Consider the following 16,560-nt stretch of genomic DNA (forward strand, 5'->3'; position numbering starts at 1 on the left):
AGTGAGCAGACAGCTCCAGCAGGGCCTGTGTGTAGTCTGTGGGCCTCGATGTGAGTGTATACTTCCCCCAGCCTGCTGCTCTGGTGTCACGCTCCTTCGTTTGAACACAGCTGACTCATCTCAAGCTCCTCACTTGTGGTTTCAATTGTTGGTGACATGACTAAGTGATGCACACTGACGTGACTTTGATCTCTGCTTTAATCCAGTGGTAACAACCATCGGGGAAACCTTGAAGGACCATGAAGAGAGATTTGAGATGTCCTGCGCTTGGCTGCTCATTGTGCTGTTACATATTTTATAAGAACTGATGCAGGCCAAACTAAAAGAGCCATAAAATATTCTCGATTTGACCTCACCAATATTTTAACAGCACAATGTTAAAGGTCTCCTGTTTGTTGTCTCTGGGCAATGGGTACCAGGGCTGTACAGCCTGCCAGTGTAGAAGCAGCTCGTCTAACCCCCTCAGTACAGCCCTGAGGTCTCCACCTTCACACTGGTGCAGTAAATCACCTTTTTCTTCTTGGCCCAGTTTGGGATTCCGGTTTGTTTTGTATAGGAAAGAGCAGTTCTGAAAGCCTGGGGTTCCAATGTCGCTGCCCTGACGGAAGAGCAATGAGTGATGTATTAATGTACTGTTTAAACAAACGGGGAGCTAGGGATCAGTCCCAGGGTTCTTTTTTGAAATGTAAATAAGGAATCAATAGTTAGGGAAAGCTGCTTGTCTCCATTTTTTTTTCTTCCTCAGCACAGCAAAAAACACCCAGGAGGAGGCTTGACCTCTGTCCGTGTTTCAGCTGGCACAGCTCGTCACGTCCTGGAGCCTGTATCGGCCGCCAGCCATTTCCAGGTCCTGCGTCGTCTGGCTGTTGTCTTCGCGGCGGTCCTGGACAGATCCTGGTGGTACCGCGGCGGGGAGCCCCCTGCCCCGGGTCAGCGCGTGTAGGAGCGCTGCCACTGGAACAGCTCCTCGGGGAGCTGAGCGCTGGCCGCGGGGGAGTGTCTGTCTCTCCTCAGCAGGGTTCCCCTGCGGCGCCGTGTCCACAGCGTGCTGGTCCTGTGGCGCGGCAGCTGGCCTGCGTCTCGTCCCCTCTCCTCGCCCTGCAGGAACTCGCCCACGACCCGGAAGTACTCCAGCACGGCGGAGTGGCTCCAGCACGCGCTGCCTTCCCGCCCGCCCCTTAGGCCGCAGTGCCCGCCGCGCCCCGTCAGCGCCAACAGGAAGTAGGGGCTGGTCTGGAAGAGGTCAAGGGGCAGGGAGGTATGGGGGTCTCCCCTGACGGGGTCGTCCCAGCTGCACAGACACAGCACTGGCACGGCCACCTCATCCACGTCCCGCAGCGGCTCGTTCCGTTCCCAGTACGCCTCCCAGTCCGGAGAGGGGGGCTTTCCCTTTTCCCCGGTGCCCCCCGAGCAGAACTGGATCTCCTCAAACTCCCGCAGCGATGAGCAGCGCAGCAGCCGCTGCACATCCATCACCGCGCTGAGGGCGGTGCCGTACCTGAGGGGGAGAGAAACCGCTCAGCTGGGCTCCAGGAAGCGTCTGCAAGGGCACCACTGCGGGCCCAGGCAGGGAAACGCACGGCCTGTACTCCTGGACCCAGTGCGCTTGAACAAACGGCAGATTCCTGACCGGGTGGGCATGTAAACTGAGCGAGTTATTGTAAAAACGAACGTGGAAAATGGTAAATGAGTCGACTGTTACGGATCACGGCGTGTGTGTAAAGGAGAATTATCTCGCCTTAAAAAAACGGTACCTGCCGGCTGACCCTACCCCAGGTTCAACTGCGCTTGGAGAGATCTAGGCTGCTCCAGGGCAGTGCAGCGCTGCTGCTCCACGTGTGTGACGGTGGCTCCTTTTTCAGTCACTGGTGAAGAAGGAGGGTACCTTTCCTGACCAATCTTGCAAGGCTGGGCCACACAGCCGCCCATCGTCCACCACTGCTTCACCCTGCCTGCTGTAGAGGCCAAGCCAGCAGGCATGGGGCACGAGGCGGGACTGCACCCTGCACGGGACAGCCCATCACCCCACAAGGGGGCACTTCGGAGACAATAATTAACAGCCTCTGTGTCTGGGGGAGGAGGGAGGAATCCCATGCAGACGTGGGGAGAACATGCAGACTCCAAACAAAAGGTGCCCAAGTCTGAATCGAGCCCAAGACCCACAACGCCCTGCTGCCGTAGAGCTAAATGTTCTACAAAATTTACAAAGTGTGGAAAACAAGAATATCTAGTAACTCAGAATAGGTCTGTCTTATTAAACTAGCAGAGGTGCTGTCGATCCGGGCTCTGCTCTTACCTGCTGATCTGCAGCTTCTGGTACAGCAGCAGGCCCAGTCTGTAGGGGGCCGGGAGGGGCGTCTCGAACCACTGCTGCCCCAGGAAGATGGGCGACAGGCAGGCCGCGGCGGTGAGGTAGGAGGAGGAGCCGCACTCCCCCAGGTAGGACAGCAGGAGCCCCGAGCCCGAGCCCTCGCTCACGGCCAGCAGAGACGAGGACGGGTGCCGGCAGCGGATGTAGGACACGGCCTCCATCAGGTCAGAGGGCTCCCCGAATGGCTGCAGCGCCGGGGTGACCAAGGGGCAGCCCCCCTGCCCCCTGCGGTTGAAGACCACGGGGTAGAAGCCCTGAGCCAGGGCCAGCCTGCACAGCATTTGCAGGTGGAGGGTGCGCCTGCCCCAGGAGTTGGGGATGACGATGAGGATGGGGGGACAGGCCGGGGCGGGCGGGGCTCTGCTTCTGCTGCTGCTGCTGCTGCCCCCTGGCGCCGCCGCCACTGCCCAGTCCAGAGCCACGATGCCGCCGTCCCGCAGCTCCAGGTGCTCTCGGGCGAAGTCCACCCTGCCTGCGGCGCCCCCTGCTGGCCAGGCCAAGCTGTGCAGCGTCTGGACGTGAGGGTCGCCCCAGGGCCAGGGGGTCAGCGTGGGCCACGCCAGGGCGCCGCAGTGGCGCAGGAGAAAGCGCGCCAGGGCCGAGGGCTTGCAGATCAGCTGGGGCCGATCCGAGTGGGGCTGGGGGAGCCCCAGCCGGGTCCGCAACCGGGCCCACAGGCCCAGGCCCAGCCGCCACAGAACACCAGAGGCCGAGTTCCAGACCAGTTTCAGGAGGAGAGCCGAGCTCAGGAGCACCAGCACCGGGAGCAGGAACACCACGGAATCCCACATTGCAGCAGGCAGGCGCGAGGAGGGAGAGTGAGACTGGCTGAGGGCCTGGGGTTCTGTTCCTGCTGCTCGCTGTGCTGAATCCTTTACGTTCGGTTCTTTCTGTCCCACCGGACCGGTCCAGAGCCCGGAGCCACCCCCAGCCCTCCTGCTGCTCAATCACACGGGAGCCCTCAGCACACAGCCCCCCTCAGAGCTGAGCCCAGGACCCGTGTCTGTCGCTTATCCAGCAGGACCGCTTGAGAAAACATCGCCGAGATTTCTCAACGACCTGAAACCGTTTGCTCTCATTTGGGGGGTAAAAGAGCCCTCCTGAAGGATAGAAACATAGGGTGCAAACTGAGATATGGGAAGAGGTTTGGCTCCTATTGCTCTACCTGTGAAAGTCCCAGATATGCAAGAAGCTGCACTGACCAGGCGACGTGCAGTCCTCCCGCAGTCTCCTTCAGCGCGGTGCTGCAGGGCGTCGATCCCTGAGCCCCGATCCCTGCCGTGGGGCTGTGAAGCGTGAGGCCCTGGCTGTACTGTTGTATCCGTAGGGATCCGCTCTCACCTCCCTGTGTTCCCGATCGGAGCGGCTGCCGGGGCCGATGACACGGAGGGAGTGACACAGCGACTCCAGAGCAAACACGCCGCTGGCCTGGGTGGTCAATCATCCACCCGCTGGCTGCGCGCAGGAAGGCACGATCGCTGCCGCCTGGAGCCCCCCACCGCCGGCACCACACCCCCGCACGGAGGAGCTCCGAGAAGGGGTCCGTCTGTCCCAGTGTGCCCCCCTCCCTCCGCCTTGTTCCGGGGAAGAACACCTGCTGTGTGAGCGCCTGAGCCAGAGACAGCTGCTCCGGTAGAGATGTGGCAAAAACACCACTGATTGATCAGCTAATTAGTTCAATTAAGCAGCTGAGAACACAGGCGAGAGGCAAACGGGGAAAAGGGCCGTGTCGCTGGGGCAGCAGCCAATCAGAACTCCCTCGTGCTGATCGATCAGCCCACCTCCCAAAGGACTGACTCTTGTTTTTTTTCCTTCCTGGTCTTTAACCACTGAGGCATTCAAGAAGTACGGAAAACCTGCAAGCTGTAGTTCCCGTTTCCCCACTTCTGCTTCAGCCTGTTACCAAGCACTCAGGCCTCCAGCTGCGGGGCAGAGGGCAGCCGCCCCGGCAGGGGGTAATGAGTCACGCAGGGAGGTGCCCTGCCCGTGGGGGTGCAGGGACGGGAGCCCCTCTCCCTGGCCTGTGTGCATGGGTGTACAGGGACAGGAGCCCCTCCCTGTGGCCTGTGGCCTGTGGCCTGTGGCACGTGGGGGTGCAGGGACGGGAGCCCCTCTCTGTGGCCTGTGGGGGTGGGGGTACAGGGACAGGAGCCACTCTCAATGGCCCGTGGGTGTGGGGGGTGCAGGGACAGGAGACAATGGCCCTTGTGGGGAGCCTGTGCTCCCAGCTGTGCCCATGCCGGGTGAGAACGAGGGGGTGACCAGAGTGGGGCAGATCGATACAGGCTGGTGAGGAATGGGTCACTGAGCTGGAGAGACAGGGTAGGCTGTACGTCACTCCTCAACAACACTGCAGACAGAGGGGACCTGCAGAAGCTACCTCACCTACATTGCGAGGCAGAAAAACGACTGGAAGCAATATTATTTGCTGTGTTTTTAACGTCTGTCAGTCTATACGTGTATAAAACCGCCTTCTGGTACGACTTTGTAAGTGATTCCGTCGCATTTTGTAATTATCACACAGAGCTATTGTTACTAGTACAATTGTACAGCTCTTAATTACGGTTAGCAAGCGGCTAAGCAGTAAAACATGTTGAGTAACGAGCTCCCTGCGGGAAGAGCAGAACATCTCTCGCTGTCTCTCTGATGAAGTCACCTCCACGGTCCTGCGCGCAGGAATTCGGGTAGGAAAAATGACGTAATCATTCTTGTGCCGCCGTCCTCCGCGCAGGCGCAGTTTGCCTTTACGGCGAGTGTCTGGGGATGGAGGCGCATGCGCGGAGTCAGTGCGTGCAGCTGTGTTGCCTTTACCCGAGCGATAAGCGGCCAGTGCCGATACTCCCCACAGCAGAAGTTCCTTGTTTTTGATGACTCATGCATTTGAAAAAGAAATGATGAAATAGTGGTTTAGTTGAAACAAAAATCACCGCAAGCAGATGAGGATGTTATCTTAACTTCTTGGTATAAATCACAGTCGACACCATGAAATACTGTCTGAAAACCGCAGATGCGAAGTTTTAGTCTAAACCAGATAGATTACAGATCAGGTTTTACAGGCCCGGACGCTTTGGCCCCTGGAGTTTGCAGCCTGACCAAAATTCGACTCAAATATGAAAGACACCTCCGTGTTGGGGGCTGAGCGATTTTGGGGGTGCCCCGCGCCCCAAGCCCGTGCTGGGTGGGGACGGGATCACGTCCCCACCCCCCCACCGAGTTTCTCGCTTCGCCGCGCCGCCGTGTGTTTTGGCCCTGCGGAGGCGCTGTAGTGCGGGTGGCTGTGGGACCTCGTCCGCAATCCCGCAGACAGGACGGGGCAGAGACGGGGACGGGGACTGTCCAGCCGGCAGCGGGGATGCACACCTCACCGCTCGGGTCTGAGGTCCCAGCAGGGCTTTTAAAAGGACATGGAAACAAATTCGACTGGACCCCAAAGGCGCATTTCAAACTCCCTGTCGAGGCGGAACCGGAGCGGTGTTCTGGAAAAGTTGCCCAGGTGTTAATGTTCAGGCTGTAAAAGTTTCGTGGGCTCCGTGAGGAGCGTGCTGAAGCAGGTCTCTCTCGCACCCCTGCTGTTGCGCGACACAGACCCGGGAGGCAGCCCGAGTTGGCGTTCGGATCGGATCGGTTGCTCTTGAGGTCTGACCTAAGTTTTAAAAGAGCGATTTTATTGCTGTTTTTTTAACTCTCTCCAGCTTGGCTGTGTGTGTGATGTGTCTGCGCGGGGCGGTGCCGGTCTGGCTGCTGCTGGTGTCGCTGGGTCGTGTCGCTGCTGCGCCGTGGGACGGCTGTGACGATGGCCAGGTAAGAGCGCGCTCTCGCTGCTGACCCACGCCACGGGGACACGCCTGTAACTGGGCACAGTGGAAATCAGGTCACGCGGCTGCAGAAACCCCAATACCACGCGTGCCGAGGGTCCCCCATGTCGTCTGCCGTCTCGCTGTTCGGGCTGCCCTCGTCCTCGGCAGGAAAGTTGTCCTGCGGCAGATCGCAACTTAAAAACTCGACAAAAACGGTCGTCATCGCCAACAACAAACACAAAGAGTTCAGGACAACACCATTTCAGGAGCTGAAAGAGTTATTTTGAGTAAGATTGCAGAGAGGGTGAACGATGGTTTTAAATCTTATTTCCTTTTCACCGGGGGGAGGGCACAGAGGTGGGGGTTGTGTGGATTGTGAGAGCAGGGGGGCTGAGACGCGCCCCCTAGGCATCAGGAGACGGCCAAGAGCACCGTGTTTGTAGTAGGGATGCAGGTCGATGTGACTGTGTGGTCTGTACTGGTACAGTTAGGTACGATACTGGGGAATTCATTGTAGAAATAGCGATGTTGAAGAAGGGGGCTAAACAGTTTTACGCTGTTAACCCTTCACTAAACAGAGTCTTGGGCGTGTCCAGAGAGCAGGGTCGCCTGGAGTCCGCGCTGGACTCTGTGTCCTGCAGTCCGAGGAGCACGTTTTCACAATAAACGGGAAGCTCAGCTCCTGTGATTGTACCGACGCGGGTCCCGGACTCCGCCAGCTCTCCAGTTGTATAAATTGATTATGAAACTGTCAATATAGCCGCGTGCAGCAGGACTGCAGACTGGAAGGGCCCTGTCCTCAGAGGTCAGCACGCCATCGCTGTGACACTGGTTCCAGCTGAGCGGACAGACGCACAGTCCTCCTGCCCTGTGCACACGCCCTGCTGAGTGAACTACAGAGCCAGTGACGGGAGGCCAGGCATGCAGTCAGCCGGCTCTGATAAGGTGGAAAAGAGTCACGGTAGCTCTCAGTACAATTCCACAGATGTGAAGGAATGCCTTGCAGGTGCTGGTGCAGTCTAGGTCTTGTGTGCACAGTATATAAGGGTTAGTTATGTACATGGGGAAGGCTGGTGTTGTTGCAGTGCCAGTGGTGTAAGAAAGCTGCGCAGTGCCGGCGTTAACAGTGGAATCCCATGTGTGCTGTCCGACAGCGCCTCCTGGAGGTCGACCTGCCCCGCCGCTCTGAGTACCTGTGTCCCGGCCCCGCCTGGCTGCCCCCTGCGCAGGTAATACGGCAGCGCCCACAGAGCACCCTCGCCTTCAGGGGTGTGGGGACGGGGGAGGTGGGGGGTTACGGCTGTGAACCCCGAGGCTCCGTCAGGTGTCGTCCAGGGGTCCAGGGGGGTGTGGGCGTCCCGCCGCTCAGCTCTAAGCGGAGCTCTTTCTTCTCGCAGAAGCTGCCGAGCATCGCCACGCGGCACCAGGAGCAGGTAAGAGCGCCCCTCAACCGTGCACCCCCTGTTCCTGTGGACACACTGCACATCCCCTCCCCCGCCAGCTGGCTCTTCCCCTGCGCTGGGACGTTCCAGGCCCTAAATATCTCATTCCTGTGTGCCAACAGCAGGCAGAGCGCGTCTGCACGGACAGGCCGATCCTCTACAACCAGACCATCCCCAGCAGGTGAGCCACCCTCTCCCCCTGCGCCCCGGGGCCGCCGATGCCCACCGCGAACTCGGACACGCCAGGGGGGGTTCGGACTCGGCCGGCGCTTCTGAGGGCGGGCTGGCTCACGGCGGGTATCGGGAGCCAGCTGTCGGAGAGCCAGGCTCCACAGTGCCGTTTTCACCACACTGGTGCTGGACTGGCTCAGCTCCCCGTCTGAGCACCTTGAACCGGTAGTATTAGGTGCCCCATGCAGGCCTACGTCTGCCAGAAGGCTTGGCTGAGCCTGGGGTGGTCTCGCGGGGAGCGAAGGGCTCAGCCAGTGTCACTGCTGCAACGTCGGTCGATAAGAGACCCGGGAGTCTTCGCCTCGCTGATGCTCTCTGTCTCTCTCGCCGCAGTGGGCCGCACCGCCCCACGTGGGCTCAGTATGGGGAGTACCTGTACTGCCCCCCCCAGCGCTGGGTGCACAACCTGAAGGTAAGACCACCCTGCCCCCCCCCCCCCAGGACTGTATCTGCCAGCTCACCAGACTCCGCCCTGCTTCTCTCTCCTGCGCCCCGGCTGCACCCTGTTGCAGCACAGACAGCATCTAACCTCTCAGACGGGTGCAGGACTCTGTGTTGATCAGGATGTCCAAGTTGTATCTGTTTCTGTGGGCAGGGCTGGAGGGGGGTACGCATGGCAGAGAATTGCACACTAACTGCCCCTGTCTTGTCGTGCCTCCTCTCAGCATGGAGGGGTTGTGTTCCTGTACCACCCCTGCGCCCCTGCCTCCCTGCGGGTCCCGCTGGTGGCCCTGGCGCGCGCCTGCGTGAACAGACACATCATCACGCCCTTTGCAGGCCTGAGCCCAGAGCGCGTGAGTACAGCGCACCGCCCGGGGTCGCCCCGCCGATCGCACTCTGGGGTCGTGGCGCCGATCACACTGGGGGTACGGCACTGATTGCAATCTGGGGTCACCGCGCCGACTGGGTCACCCCGCTGATCGCAGTCTGGGGGTCATGTGCAGATGTGGAGTTAAGCATGACCACACTTGCACAGATGACTGAAACCCAAAGCTAAAAGATGTGGTAACGGAATTGAGCCAGGTCTGGTTCCTGTACCAGAACAGATCTCCAGAGAGCTCTCTGCCTGCTCCATTTCACTGAGAGCTGACAGGCCTGGAGCTGTCAGAGCTGCTGAAGCACTGCGACAATCTTACATCAACTCCTAACCCACTGTTTCAGCCAGATGAAGAAATACTGTAACTGGGGATGCATCTTAAAATAATGTTCTGTGGCAGAAACACTTTAGATTAAGGAAGAAAATATCCCAATTTGATAAAGTTGTCTAACGCCTGGATCGCGTAGCATTAACTCCGGTTGTAGCTGGGGCACTGTCATAGGAGCTAGAAACTGCGAAACGCCCAACGAACAGGAACTCCGTGGCTCAATGGGTCTTTCTCCCCCCTCAGCCTCTTGCCATCGTCTCCTGGGGCCGCACGCTGGAGATGTCCCATGTGACCCTGCCGGAGGCTTCCGATTGGCTGCGGCGGAATGTGCCGCGTGCACGGGATTGGCCGATGGGGCACAGTGGGCGGTACAGCCTGATGCTGTTGCGGGCGGCCGGCCCGCGGACAGGCGGCCTGGGCGGGGCGTGTCCCCTGGCCAGCCTGCAGGTGAGAGGAGAACGTGTGTGGCGTCCGGTACCTGCAAGCGTGGGAAGCAAATCAAATACCTTTTCACATCCATGCGTATGTTTCTGCTGCTGTGGGTCAGAGACATCTTGGAGCCCTGGTGCCTGTAATTCTTCACAAGCTCCTCTCTCTCTCTCCCAGACTCGGAGCCACCGGTTCAGGGCGGTGCGCCCCCAGCTGGCGTGGAAGGAGAAGGACATGCACTATCGCCAGCAGAGGGAGGAGAGCTCGGGTTGGGACAGGAGGAAGAGGAGGAGGAAGAGAGAAATCGGGAACAGCAAGATCCCTGGTCCCGTGCAGGGCAAGCCTGGGGGGAGAGATTTGGGCAGTGCGGCAGCCAGTGAAACTGAGCACCCGGGGAATGGCAGCATTGTTAGCGCCACCCAGAGGCCAAAACACAGAACTGCAAAGCCTGCAGGGGCTGCCGAGGAGGAAGGAGGGACCGAGAGGGGAGAGGAGCCCGGAGGAACTCTACCAGGAGGAGGAGGTGAACTGGAGAAGGCAGGGGAGAGGAAGAGGGGGGGCAGCGACACCCCAGGCTGCACCCCGGTGCCCTGCGAGTGCCGAGAACAGAGGGGCCCCGCAAGGGGCGCCAGACTGGGGCTGCGGCTGCCCACCCCGCGCACGGAGGAGGCCGCCTGGGCCGCGGCGGCGCTGGGCTTCCTGCTGGCGCTGCTGACGCTGGCCGTGCTGCACACCCGGCTCTACAGGCACTGGCAGCGCGCGCCCAGCCTGTACTGGCAGGACCCCCAGGCCGGCTACGACAGCGTGGCAGGTAGGCCGCGGGAGCGCCCCCTGCTGGGGAGCCGCGGGAGGGCGCCGCGCGGCCTCACTGCCTGTGCTCCTCTGTTGCAGACGTGATCCGGAGGCGGCTGAAGATGGGGGGGCGGAGGAAGAGGAGGGCCACGCAGAGCCGCAGGGAGGGCAGCGCGCTCCTGCCCCCCTCCAGCAGCGAGGGGTCCAGCTGAGGGCGGGCGAGCTCGGCGCGCTGGCTGACCCCCGCGGACCGCTCTGGTGTGGGGGGCGGTGTGGCCGGGGGTCTGCTCGCGGGACGGGACCGGCTCGGCGGACTCCAGGCGGTCTGACCTCGGCGGCGGGGCGGCGGAGCCCCAGAAAGTGCTGCTTCGGCCCCCCCGTGCGCGCGGAGGCCCAGCAGGAACAGTCTCCGGGGAGAATCCCGGCTCTCTCCCCTCTTGCCTCTGGAGCGGCCGGCTCGGTGAGGTCTGGGGTCTTCAGCTGGTCGGTGTGCCGGCTGACTGGGTGAACGTGCAAGTTTTCATACCGCGGCCGTCAACCCTGTCCGCGTGCAGCGGCGCCCCTTCCGGGGCTGCTGGGGGAATTCCATCAGGTCACTCAGGAGGTCTCGGAAGCATCCCAGCAGGAATGCCCACATACTACAGTTAAGCGAAGAAACTGCTCCCGGACATATCCTTGAGTGATTCCCAGCTGTGTGCAGGGAGTTTCCCAGCAGTCGCTTGGGGGTGGGGTGTGTTGCTACGTGCTGATGATGTCACAGCTGTGCAAAACGCAGTGGTGTGTGCAGAGTGTATGTTTTTTTTAAAGTTGTGTTTTGGCAGCATGTGTGTGTCTGTCGAAGGACTGTGTAGCTGCCGGCCCTGGCTGCTCAGATAGGAGAGCCCCTGTCTGAAGGGTTCCCATCATGCACTGGGCCTTGAACAGCTGCTCACCGACAGCTGGCAGCCCTGAAGAGGGTTTGGGTGTGGTGTTGAGTGGCAGCGCTGGGAACTAATCACTGTTTGTGTGCAGCTTCTCAGCTTTTAAAGGGAATGTTTTATGACCGATGTTTTATGTGTAGATATAAGGGAGGGGGCTCATGTGCGGTGTACAGTGTAAAAAGCTTAGACATGTTGTGACTCAAGGCACAAAGTCTAAACTTTAGCTGTTGATATCGCAGTTGGGGGGATTTCCGCCTCCCTCCAGGCGCCTGGGGGGTGGCAGGTTTTTAGGGGTGACTGAGGAAAGCTCAAGGGGTGGAGGGGTGAGCTGGCAGACTGGTGGGTCTCCAGCCACAGCGCAACACTCGTGTTCCTGAACCTTCCTGCACTGTTTGTTCATGGCCTTTACCAGCACTTTTCTATTAAAGCTGTTGTTGACGAATGATGCTGGTGGGCATTTCTTTTTAATTGCTTAACGAGGAGCTCTCTGCACCAATCTCCCCTGCGTGCGAAAACCAACTTCAGGGGAACTCCAGGGTGCGCAGCAGTGGTCTGAGCATCTCTTACCTCCAGTGCAGAGCTGGTAAAGGAAGAGAACTGCTCTGTTCCTCCAGCCATGCAGGTGTGTTTTAAGGGGGGGGTCATGTGCCTAAGGATGTGGGGTCTCTGTGCAGGTGGAGGGCATGAGGTGTCCCCACTCTAGAGAGCTGGGCTCCACCTTGCTCAAGCAGCATCACTGCAAGGCCACGGGCCAGTAACTATACAGCAGTCTGCATTCATCTCCATTCACCCCCAACATCCACACAGACCAGAACCACACATAGCAGTTAGGACAATTACAGTGTTATTTATTACAAATGTACAATTTATGAGTTTCCTTTATGATTTAATATCTTTTTTTACAGTTTCACTCTTGCAGTTTTTTTTAAACATCTCTCCCCCCCCATCACTGATCCTCCACAGTCGATGCAGTATTGGCAATGGTGTAGGTCCTCTACTGTACAGCGAAGGTCAAGGGATTTAGTGTGCATGTGCAACAAAGGTCACATGACCGCTGGGCACCACAGCAGACACCATGTGACCGCCCCTGCCATGGAGACGAAAGGTCACGTGACCTCTGGCGCATACAGACGTGCACGTGTGCATGCACAAGGCCGGCTGTTCGTCCCCACAGCCACACCTGCCCTGTGGATCACAGCCCAGGCAGCATGGGGCTCTGCTGTGAACTGGGCAGCGAGGTGGCTATTGGCACACAGCTAAGCATTACAGACCATACAGCTGCCATATACATCACTAACCCTTGCAGAAAAATAAGCGTAGAGTAAGCGGAGTATTCAGCAACGTTATTCTAGTGCGGTCATTGGTCATGGCGCCCAGGCCCAGCGGAGCCCAGCCCAGCTGGCTACGAGACGCACCAAGGACCCCTCTCGCCTGCACTGGGGAAGAGGACAGGACCCAACCCCTTTACGTGTCCTTGTGCTTTTTCCCCAGTAAGGTCTCAATAGCTTAATACGAATGGGGCTTTTCAGACCCATTTGCTTCAGGTCAGCTCTAGCTCCTCGTCCGGAAAGGCAAACTCTGCCCCGTGAGGAGGTGCAGATCTACGAAGATGACCCAGGCACAGCACAGAGGGACGTAGGCACTCTTTCTCTGCTCGGGTGCGGTATTGGGAATTGGGCATCGGAAAAGCAGTGTCGCATTGCAGAGAGGAACTTGGCCAGCTGCTGGATGCTGTGGCTTTCGGGGCAATTCCAGCTGCAGCTCCCTCAGGCTCAGGGAGAGGAATCCTGCAGGAGCATCCGGGGATAACTCATCCCTGTGTGGGCCCGAGCTCCTCGGAGTGTCATGTGCCTGCCATCCTGGTGCCAAAAGTGGGCCATATACCAGAGCTCAGAACACAGGAGCCCAGTTTTACAATGATTTTAATGAACACGAATATAAACCAAGTTACACTGCAAAAACACCCCCCCCCGCTCGGCCCCAGCTGTCGCCTGTACAGGAACAGCAGCAGCACAGGACACATGAGCCTTCCGCTGACGCGCCCCAGAAACCAGGCTTGGAGAGTCGGGAAACAAAAACATCTTTCAAATGTGACCTGTTTCTCCTACAAACACGCCTCTTGTGCTCTCAGTTCTCCGATTCTGGAAAACTCTTAGCAATACAAATCCCGTCTTTGCAAGGCTGTAACTGCAAAATGCCGACAAAAAAAAAAAAAGAACAGTTCACAGGAAGGCTCTCGGGAACAGCCCTGTGACATGAGGGGGGTAGCCCTACTTTGACGGTGGTTGCACCCAGGCCTACCCCCCCACCCCCAGCCCGCAGAGGGGTGCCCTGGGCCGCACCGCGGCACCACGCACCGGGCGGCTGCGAGAGAGGGACGGGCACCCACTGGCCTCCTGGAGTGTGTGGGGCTCCCCAGCGTCCAGTTTGTCCCAGTGGACACGGACCCCTGCCATCTCGACTACAGAAGAAGCAAGGTTACAGGATCATCAATGTGTGGTGCAGATGAAGAAAAATGACCCACAGAGGCACAGCAAACATTCCAGAGCATCCACAGGGAGAGAAGACGAGGAACTGGAGAAACCTGGCCCAGCGCCCCCCATGGCACGCTTCCAGCTGATCACTGAGAACGACTATGTTGTTTACATTTTAATATGCCAGAACCTTCTGCTCTAGAATATTAATTTTCCATTGCAGGCTGCTGCTGCCCTGGAAGGAGAAAGTGGCCTTCGCCACAGCGCTCCTCAGCTCATCTGGAAAGCGCGAGGAGAGAGGAGCCGGGCAGCATCTGTCGCCAGTGGGCACAGTGCGAGGCGTCTCAGACTCTCTTGACCCAGCAGCTCAGGGGGCACCGACCTGTCCTGACCTGCCAACCACAAATGAAGCTGCAATTACCCGACCCACCAGCAACACGGTAGCAATGCGCATAGAAGTGATTCGGACAGCATAGTGGGGATCTCTCACAGGCTCTCTAGAATAACTTAAGGCTTCGATTGTCAGAATGATAATAAAGATACCTCGCTTTCTGCATATAGCGAAGGATCGCAAAGCCCTCATTAGGCGAGTCTGCGAGACGCCACCCAAGATCCGTCACAGCTCTGGTCCAGACAAAATAAATAGAGAAAGTAACTGGCTGCAGGAGCAGTTCCTATCACGTGCCGCACGAGCAGAACTCTGATCAACAACCATCAGGAACACGAGAATCTCTCTCACCCCTCATCCCACAGGGACAGCTGTTCCTGTAGCAGTTCTACAGGGTTACAACTGCAGAATCTTTTAGTTTTCTTACAAGCACACCTAAATCATCAAGTTGCTTACGATCCGACCCCAGTGAAGGAAAACCAGCCAGAGATACCGACTCCCGCTAAGCGGAACCGATCCATTTCAGGTTCTGCCAGCTGGCGGCCTCCAGGAAGCCGAAAAGCGAATGAATTGGCCAGAATCATCCTGCTTGCCCGCCACCTCAGGCGGTTTCACCTGCTGCCGAAGCGGATCAGAACCCTGGACCGCCGCCCTCCATGAAGAGGAGAGGGGGGGCCAAACGAGAAAGGCAGAAATTCAAATTAAACCCCACCCCATCACACGGATCCGGGTTCCGAATCTCCCACGCTCTTTTCGGGAAGGGGGTCCAACACCTGCCTGCCCTCGTCCCTCCACTCCCCTTTCGCACACAGGACCCTTACACCCACGGGCACCCCTGACAGGCACTGGCACCCATGTCGCGCTGAGCTTCACCCGACGCCCTCGCTGCCCCCTGCTCCAGAGCACTCTCGCACCCTGGCCCGCAGGACCGTGAGCGCGGAGCCCCGCCGTGCCCGGCTGTTTCACCCGGGGCACAGCGAGGGAACCCGACAACACCCAGCAAACCGCCAGCAAGGGAACGGAGTCGACTCCGGCTGCACAGCAGTTTGTTCCATTCCAGATTTTACTTTGAGCTACTGTTGTTATGTTACGTCATTACACTAATGAAGCACAAAAGCAGTATATTTCATTGTATTTGACCACATGCTTCGGTGTAAGGTTACTCAAGACAAAAGGAACAAACGTGAAACATCCTGCACAGGGAGTCTGGGTGCACAGAAACCTGAAACAGGTCACTGTGCCGTGCAATGGGAGACTGAGCTACTTCCCCGCACAGGGAGGCAGCAGAGGGAAGGTGTCCCTGGGACAGGCAGCCGAAGTCGGTGCGTTTCTGCACGCGTGTGGTACGGCACCGTGTGTGCTGCCGTGAAAATTAACACGGCGCGTTAACAAGATTTAAAACTGCCCCTTCACAAAGGAGACAAAATAACATTTGAAAATAACTCAACGAGAATACTAATGATAAAAAACGTAAAAATAATTCCAGTGTTTTAAGTTATGGACTTTAGTGCCAAGAGGTACAGGTCAACCCAAAAAAAAACCAAAACATAGGCCCCATTTCCATGACGACGGAAACGGCAGCCGGAGCTCCTGCAGGACTGCGGCCTCGAGGTCTCCTGTCATCCCACGCCGTCCATCTGAGGACTGGGCTGCAAACGGGCGAGCAGCAGCGACCGCGCGGGCCGCAGGGGCGTCTGGCCAGACTGCCGCAGGAACGGCGCAGCCGGGCGGTTGCCGTGGCAGTCCCAGGGGGCGGGGTGTTTGGCGGGGAGGGGCTTGCGAAGACGGTGGGCGTGGCTTCCAGAGAAGGAGAAGGGGGAGGGGTCATCAGTGGGCATGGCTTCCAGAGAAGGGGGAGGGGGGAGGGGCCAGCCTACCCCTCCCCTGCTCCCCGCCTCTCCTCTTTCTCCTCCCCCTCCTCTCGCTCTCTCAGCCGCAGGGTCGGAGTCCCCTTCTCCTCTCCTGATCCTTTCAGTCTGCCCATTTTGCCTAAAACTACAGCTCTGTTGGCTCCTGCCTGGTCCTCTTCTGCTCCCCCTTCCCCCCTGTGCTCAGTCAGCCTCTCTCTGTCCGGCTGCTCAGCCACCGCCTCTCGACGTCCCAGCCAGACAGGTCACCTCTCCCCCCTCCTTCCCCTCCCCCCCCCCCCCACCGCCCCTCACTGTTTCTTCTCGCGGGTGGTGATGGTCACCAGCTGTTTGGCTGCCTTGGCGATGTCGTAGGCGCACTGTATGACCTGCTGGGTGAGGAGCTGGTAGTCCACCGCCGCTCCCGGCTCCGGCGGCACCGTCTTCCGGCACTCGCTCTGCAGCCGCAGCGCGCTGGCGCTGAGCAGGCGCAGGGAGCAGCGCACCGCGTCCAGGGCCGGGCGCTGGGGGGGGACGGGACAGCGGGGCGTCAGTATGGACACACGCGCACGGAGAGCGGCGGCGCTGCCCTGAGCCGGGACAGGAAGAGGCTTCTCACCTTGGGAAAGAGGGACGCCATCTCGGTGACGGCGGAGTGGATCTTCTCCGAGCAGGGCACGAAGCTGCGGGCAAGGACACGGAGAGTCACCGTCTTTCTCCGGCA

The 16,560-nt window shown here is 59.0% G+C and overlaps 3 protein-coding genes across 6 annotated transcripts in view; 1 reads left to right on the top strand and 2 right to left on the bottom strand.

The window, feature by feature from the left end:
• Positions 1-23: 23 nt before the first annotated feature.
• Positions 24-4,435, bottom strand: LOC102694905 (protein ABHD15). Its single transcript, XM_006641105.3, has 2 exons — positions 2,297-4,435; positions 24-1,498 (listed from the first exon to the last, which is right to left on the bottom strand). The coding sequence occupies exons 1-2, from the start codon at positions 3,160-3,162 to the stop codon at positions 931-933; spliced, it is 1,434 nt and encodes a 477-aa protein (XP_006641168.2). The 5' UTR covers positions 3,163-4,435; the 3' UTR covers positions 24-930.
• Positions 4,436-4,948: 513 nt separating this feature from the next.
• tp53i13 (tumor protein p53 inducible protein 13) lies at positions 4,949-11,569 on the top strand. Of its 2 annotated transcripts, none has more exons than XM_069184596.1 (10): positions 4,949-5,332; positions 6,064-6,172; positions 7,323-7,397; positions 7,566-7,601; positions 7,733-7,791; positions 8,175-8,253; positions 8,507-8,635; positions 9,230-9,433; positions 9,593-10,226; positions 10,307-11,569. In XM_069184596.1, the coding sequence occupies exons 2-10, from the start codon at positions 6,080-6,082 to the stop codon at positions 10,417-10,419; spliced, it is 1,422 nt and encodes a 473-aa protein (XP_069040697.1). In that variant the 5' UTR covers positions 4,949-5,332; positions 6,064-6,079; the 3' UTR covers positions 10,420-11,569. The 2 variants fall into 2 exon arrangements, with proteins under 2 accessions (XP_069040697.1, XP_069040696.1); XM_069184595.1 differs by lacking the exon at positions 4,949-5,332 and adding an exon at positions 5,369-5,864.
• A 385-nt stretch (positions 11,570-11,954) lies between these two features.
• The window catches only part of git1 (G protein-coupled receptor kinase interacting ArfGAP 1), a 28,345-nt gene continuing 23,739 nt past the window's right edge, over positions 11,955-16,560 (bottom strand). For all 3 annotated transcript variants that reach the window (XM_069184592.1, XM_069184594.1, XM_069184593.1), the window contains 2 exons: positions 16,456-16,519; positions 11,955-16,360 (listed from right to left, as the gene is read on the bottom strand). In XM_069184592.1, the coding sequence (XP_069040693.1) occupies positions 16,148-16,360; positions 16,456-16,519 (277 nt within the window). In that variant the 3' untranslated portion in view covers positions 11,955-16,147. The remainder of the gene's footprint in view (positions 16,361-16,455; positions 16,520-16,560) is intronic.

Source organism: Lepisosteus oculatus, chromosome 26 (assembly GCF_040954835.1).
Source record: "Lepisosteus oculatus isolate fLepOcu1 chromosome 26, fLepOcu1.hap2, whole genome shotgun sequence".
Classification (NCBI taxonomy): domain Eukaryota; kingdom Metazoa; phylum Chordata; class Actinopteri; order Semionotiformes; family Lepisosteidae; genus Lepisosteus; species Lepisosteus oculatus.

Excerpts from the sequence above, each read along its gene's own strand:
- tp53i13 (XM_069184595.1), top strand. The coding sequence starts at position 5,776 with ATGGAAACAAATTCGACTGGACCCCAAAGGCGCATTTCAAACTCCCTG. Across the intron at positions 6,173-7,322 it reads ACGGCTGTGACGATGGCCAG|CGCCTCCTGGAGGTCGACCT; the intron begins GTAAGAGCGCGC and ends GCTGTCCGACAG. Across the intron at positions 10,227-10,306 it reads CGGCTACGACAGCGTGGCAG|ACGTGATCCGGAGGCGGCTG; the intron begins GTAGGCCGCGGG and ends CCTCTGTTGCAG.
- LOC102694905 (XM_006641105.3), bottom strand. The coding sequence starts at position 3,162 with ATGTGGGATTCCGTGGTGTTCCTGCTCCCGGTGCTGGTGCTCCTGAGC. Across the intron at positions 1,499-2,296 it reads CAGAAGCTGCAGATCAGCAG|GTACGGCACCGCCCTCAGCG; the intron begins GTAAGAGCAGAG and ends TCTCCCCCTCAG.